This window comes from Molothrus ater, chromosome Z, assembly GCF_012460135.2.
Source record: "Molothrus ater isolate BHLD 08-10-18 breed brown headed cowbird chromosome Z, BPBGC_Mater_1.1, whole genome shotgun sequence".
NCBI classification, from domain to species: Eukaryota; Metazoa; Chordata; class Aves; order Passeriformes; family Icteridae; genus Molothrus; species Molothrus ater.
Window position 1 is genome coordinate 64164765 of NC_050511.2, and position 5875 is coordinate 64170639.

General features: G+C 40.3%; 1 protein-coding gene across 1 annotated transcript; it reads right to left on the minus strand.

The window, feature by feature from the left end:
- Nucleotides 1–2539: 2539 nt before the first annotated feature.
- Nucleotides 2540–5131, minus strand: RFESD (Rieske Fe-S domain containing). The gene is made up of 4 exons (XM_036403378.1): nucleotides 4837–5131; nucleotides 3902–4082; nucleotides 3777–3811; nucleotides 2540–3595 (listed from the first exon to the last, which is right to left on the minus strand). Exons 1-4 carry the CDS (start codon nucleotides 4912–4914, stop codon nucleotides 3242–3244), a joined length of 648 nt encoding a protein of 215 aa, XP_036259271.1. The 5' UTR covers nucleotides 4915–5131; the 3' UTR covers nucleotides 2540–3241.
- Between the last annotated feature and the right edge of the window lie 744 nt (nucleotides 5132–5875).

The following is a 5875-nucleotide window of genomic DNA, read 5'->3' on the forward strand; positions in this document are numbered from 1 at the left end:
GCATGTTTTACATTGGAAGGGTCCTTAATTTAATGTGCAGCCATGGGAGCATTGCAAATCAAGGCACTACAAATAGAAGGAAAAGGACAGCCCCCAGATTTATAGCCAGCACCATCTAATCAGAGTTTGCAGCGCAGGCACATCAGGTCAAGGCTCACTCTGCACTTCAAACTGCTAAACAGTTTCACTTGTCTTTCTAGAAAAGATGATTCCATGATAGCATAACATAATTTATTTACTGTCTTCAAACTGCTTGTTTATTATAGAGACTTAATACCATCCCAAATCATCACAAAAATTTTCCTTCCAAAGCAAAGAAGGTATTTCTCTGCTCCCTGCCTGGCTGATCTGTGATGAAAAACAGATGGTATTTGTTCATTTGTCAAATTAAACTAAACTTCCCTTCCTGCCATCAAAGAAAACACTCTTCTGGAATGGCTTGGCTGATTGCTGTCATTAACACACCTCTCTAGGAAGCAGTAATTATCCAGCCACTGACTCACTGACCTCTGCCCACAGCTACTCATTCCTCCTGCCTCTTCATTGTGCCTTAAGTGCCACATGAGAGACTCAGAATGTTCAACTATAGGACATTAAATATTTAAATTATTTTCAAATTAGGTGCACAGTCTAGCACTTCAAAGCTCAAAACAGTGCATGCATTTTTTTAAAGGTAGCGACTTTACTATATTGAAAGAGAGGTTTTGTTCTTTGCTGTCAAAAATTAAAAAAAAAGGAAAGAGAAAAGAAAGAGAAAAGAAGAAAGAAAAAAATGAAAAAGGAAAAAAGGGAAAAGTAGAAAGGTGAAAGGGTAAAATAAAATAAAAAACTAACAGCCCACCAGCCTTCCCTGCTCTGTTCACAGCTGCCTAAGTTAACAATTTTCTGTTCCTTCTGTGATCATCAACAGGAAAATCGAGGGGAATGAAATCTAATGGGCAAACTTCCTGGGAAAGAACACTTAAGAAAAAAAAGAGGCAAAATAGCCATAAACTCTTGCAGATAGCTGTTATGCTTGAGAAGTACTGAAGAGAAAGGATTTACCTATGCCTGGACATGCAGTTGCATTTATTCAATATGATTAAGTGTAAGCCCATGATTAAACACTTTTCTGAATTTTAGCCAGTAAATGAAATTCTGCAGAATCCTGAGTACTCTTCCACTAGCGAGAACATGTCCATGAAGCTTTCAAATAAAAATTCCTATTTTCATCATTCTTCTAAACATCATAGAGATAATAGCATATTGTTCAGAGTCAGTGCTATCTGAAAATGAACTGCATCTTTGTTAATTTAAAGAGTGAATTTCCAGTAATGCACTACTTCAAGAAAAGTCAGTGAAAATACTATCTCAGCAATCACATGAGTTAATGCAGGTGTATCTGAAGTTCTTGCAATACTCTCCTTTTATGTGATCCGTGTCTTTGACTAGGACACAACGTCTGTGGTCAAGTTTAATCTCAGGTGCAGGTAGCTGGGTGAGGAGGGAGGGAAGGGCAGCAATTCTGCACCCCCATGACACCACCCAAGCCCCTTGGGGCTCCATGTGGGGTAGATGGCAGGAAGGTACCTGCTCCACCTTCCTGCCATCTACCCAGTGGCTTCAAGAGAAAAGAGTTAATCTATTCATTTAAAAGCAAACAAATTGTGATAAAAAACCCCAACAAATCACAGAACTGGTCAGTTCAGAACAGCATTTCATAGCAGATAATCAAGGTGTGATTCACCTGAAGGAGGGCAGGCATTTGCATCTGATCATGGGCACTGGCTGGCTGAGTGGTCAGGGAGAGGAAGAGGAGGAGGAGGAAGAGGACGATGGCAAGAAAAGCATTTCTGTGCTGTAGTTCTTATAAAATGCAGAACTGGGTTGGGTCAGCTCAGCAGCACTTTCAAGGTAACACTTTTCCCTGTCAACTGCAAAAACCATGTCAAGGAGGCATGACCAGAGGTGGTTTCCTCTCAATCTAGCTGTAGTGAAATTAATTGATTGTGTACTTTGCTTTATTCATTGTGATCAATGCAGTACAAATTTTCCTTTCACTCTTCCCTCTGCCTCACTACTTCTAAACAGATTTGTATCAACAACAGTGTTGACACAGGCCTAGTTACCCGTGACAGGCATTAAAAGCAAGACAGCCTGCGGCAAACACAAGAGGAACTTAGAGATGAACAGCAGGCATTTCAAACTGAACCTGGCTATGAATGAACTTTGCAAAAAAACAACAAATCACACCAAAAAAAATCCCACACTGAAGGATTGCAGCCATGCAGAATGGCGTATTTAAAAGGAGTGTAGATGTGGCATTTGGGGACATGGTGGGCTTGGCAGTGCTGATCTAAGGGTTGGGTTTGATGGTCTTAGAGGTGTTTCCAGCCTCAATGACTCTGTGTTCTGTCTCTGCACTCTACAGGCTGAACAGTAGAACCCACCACATCCTGGAGTGCAGCAGAGCTCAGAGAGGAACTTCCTTAGAAGGGGTTTTTGGGGTAGATCTGATATTGGACAGCAAACACAGAGAGAAAAACACAGGATTTGCCTCTACATAGACAGCACTTTTTTTTTTCAAATGAATGTAGAAAAATATGGTTACAATAAAGAAAAACAAGCAAACAAGGGTCACTAATTTATATATCACACCAAACAGCTCTCTCTTTAACCAACAGAACCAGGAAGAACAAGCTATACACGATAAATTCTTGCTGCATTATTCAATGAACTAACAAGAGGAATTCAGTGAGAAGAAGGAAAAGAAATGCATCTATATACTCAAGGTAGTAATGCATAAATAGGCATAAAAGAGTGCACTAAAAATTCTGAAATTCTGTGCTTCCCTTTTTGGCATTTAATAAATAGCTAGAGATCACACAAATATCTCAAAAGTTAAAAGTTTCCATGTCATTTTTACCACAGGCATTAGAAGTATAAACTGTTAAGTATATAAAGATAACCTTTACACCTGATTATCCACTTTTAATTATGTATTAAGTTTTATAAGCTATAGTATACTATATCCCCTCTTAAAAATTAAAAGAGTTCTAGCAAAATATCAAATATTGTGAGGCACTCTGCTGTAATTAAGTCTTTTTTTTTGAAATGCAAGTGAAAAAAATATCCTCAGAACAAAATCAGTCACATTTCTGACAAAGCAGTTCTTATCCTGCTCATTTCTATGTATTTCAATGCTTTAACATAACATTATTAGAATTTAATTTGGAGACAATCTTCATGGCACAGTACATTTTTATTTCCCAGCAGATTCTTCATTTGTGCATTCCCCAGGATTCTGGCTGTCTGGCCATGACCTACTCTGTGGCTTCTGAGTGGCTTGTTTTCCCATAGCTAATTCACCACCTTGTTTGAACTTTTCAGCATAATAATCAGAGTCAAAGCTAACAGACAAATCTGGAGGACTCACATAAACATTTCCATTGTCTATTGTGAGCTTATAAATCCTCTGTTTGACTCCTTTTGATTGCCACTTTGGTGTTGGTGATGGCTCCTGAGGATTTATTCCTTCATACAATCCTTCTCCTGTTTCCAAGGTAATTTTAAAGTTATGCCAAGGACAAACAATACATGCTTGTCCATCGATATCCTGCAGGAAGAAGAAGAAAAGATAGCAAGTCATCTTCTAGGACAAAAGGTATGTTTGGTTGTAAGGCTGTCTGAGGTTATAAGTTTCTCTATATAATGTTCAGATAAAAGCATTACAAAAAATCCATTACAGTTTTCACATGACCCTATGCCTCTGCATTATTTTTATTTTGCTTACATACCTCTATTTCTCCATGACATAAAGGGCCTCCTTCATCTGAAACATGGCAGAATACCATATTAATTTATGCAGCAGATTTTATGCTTAATTCTAACAACACTGAGATCACACAGGCAAATATCTTACGGTAGCAGCGAGAATCCAGAGCGTGAAATTTCCCCTCATGGTAGAAAACAACAATTTCTCTGCCATCGATTTTGGCTGTTATTCTTTGGGACTTCTTTATGTCATCTTCTTTGCCAATGAATATAAGACCATCTGACTGCACTTCAGCTCCTCCTGTGCTTGAGCTGTGTGAATCCACTTCCTTAGAACGCATGGACAAATAAATGAAAAGGTCACTTAGAAAGCAATTCACATTTGGATTTCATGTGAGGAGAGGGAGAAAAGGTTTCAAAGACTATCAAGATGAAGAGGTAGAAAAGCCCAAGAGCTTGGTGACAATGTTCAGTTAGTGTGTTCACAAACAGAACTGACAGGACAAGGAAAACCTGCTGCTGGAAACGAGATACCTGAGGCGCAGGCAAGATAAACTCTAAATCACTATTTGTTTACTCTGCACCGAAACCACTTTCACCCCTCAAAACCCACATGCAAACAAATATAAGGATGGCAAATGTAAAATACTATACAGTTCAGGTATGCAACAGGTAACATTTACATGTAAATCAAATAATTTTACACAATATGGCTAGAAATATAAAGTTATTCAAGTTAATAAAATATTATTCTGCAAAGGAAATAAGACATTTTTTATTGAGAAGCTGTATTCAACCCAACATTTCCAGCAAATTTTCCTGTCTTTCCTTCCCTCCTCTTACCTATTTCAAACATATATCAGACTCTCCCTTTCACAAAAGAGAATATAAGCAGTTTTATGAAAGCAACCTTCCCTTTAAATTGACTTACAATTAGCTACTGTGTTCCAGTTCTTCCCAAATTCCCAATACAACCTTGCTTCCTCAGAAAAAAAAAAGCTAAACCAGGTCTTTATAAACACAGAAAAGGGAACCATGGATGGGGGGAGGAGGGGGTGTCTCTCTGGCTGCAGGGGGCTGTACCTTTGATCCATACCAGGTTGCAATGGAGATGAGAAAGCAGATGAAGAAATGAAGGCTGAGGATGATGAGGTCCAACATGGCCTCCCTTCAGGTCTGTCACCACTGCCCTGCCTTGTCCCCATGTGTCACAAGGTGCTTCTCAGCCCCTCTTTAAGTGCAAGCTGGAGGCAATGGGGCCAGGCCCTGCAGCACCCTGTGACAGGACTTCAGAGGCTCAGTGCATCAGAAACTGGCTCTGCCAGGGCTGATAAGAGCCAGGGACACGCTGGGGCTGGCCTGATAAGGGAAGAGCAGAACTTCCAGTTCCCCCTGCTGCTGTCCTCACCATGAGCCCAGTCCTGCTGCCTGCTCCCAGAACCCTGCTCAGAGCCACACATGGCCTGTCCTCAGGATCAGCAAATGCAGGTTTCCTCTGAAGCCACCGTGCTGGGGAGCCTGGTTTAAGTGCCAGTGTGGCATTTCCAAGACCAGTTGTGAACTGATCTGCACGTGATCAACTGCTCAGACCAACTCCCTGCTTTCCAGTTCAAGGAACTGCCACCCAGTCTTACCCAGAAAGTGAAACGTCACTGCCAGGCTCACAGGATGATCCAGTAAAACATTCACACTTAGTTTTTTCAGGAGATAAGCAAGCTAACCACAGGAACAAGAGTAGGAAATCCCCAGTTTTTTCTATCCCCTTTTGGCTGACTCTCTCTATAAACTTTCCAAATTACCAAAGACACTAAAATGCAGAAGCCTGTAATTAAAACTTCTCTTATTAAGATGCCTCTGAAAAACCCTGTGTTTATAAATGCATACATTTCTAGAAACAGAAACATGCACACACACACACATGCGTATTTGTGTACGCACATATCTGTTTGTATCTCCCAGCCAGTATTAGAATACATCTAATCTCCAGCTCATTTAGATGACTTCTTACACTCAGCTTAGATTTTGCACAAATGAATTATCCAGGCTCCCATTCTGAAACCTGACTGAGACCATCAGCAGCACATCGTGGACCCCGAGCAGCCTAAACTGTGCAAGCAATCAG

Excerpts from the sequence above, each read along its gene's own strand:
- RFESD (XM_036403378.1), bottom strand. The coding sequence starts at position 4,914 with ATGTTGGACCTCATCATCCTCAGCCTTCATTTCTTCATCTGCTTTCTC. Across the intron at positions 4,083-4,836 it reads CAACCTGGTATGGATCAAAG|GAAGTGGATTCACACAGCTC; the intron begins GTACAGCCCCCT and ends ATGCGTTCTAAG. Across the intron at positions 3,812-3,901 it reads TCTGGATTCTCGCTGCTACC|ATGAAGGAGGCCCTTTATGT; the intron begins GTAAGATATTTG and ends GCCATGTTTCAG.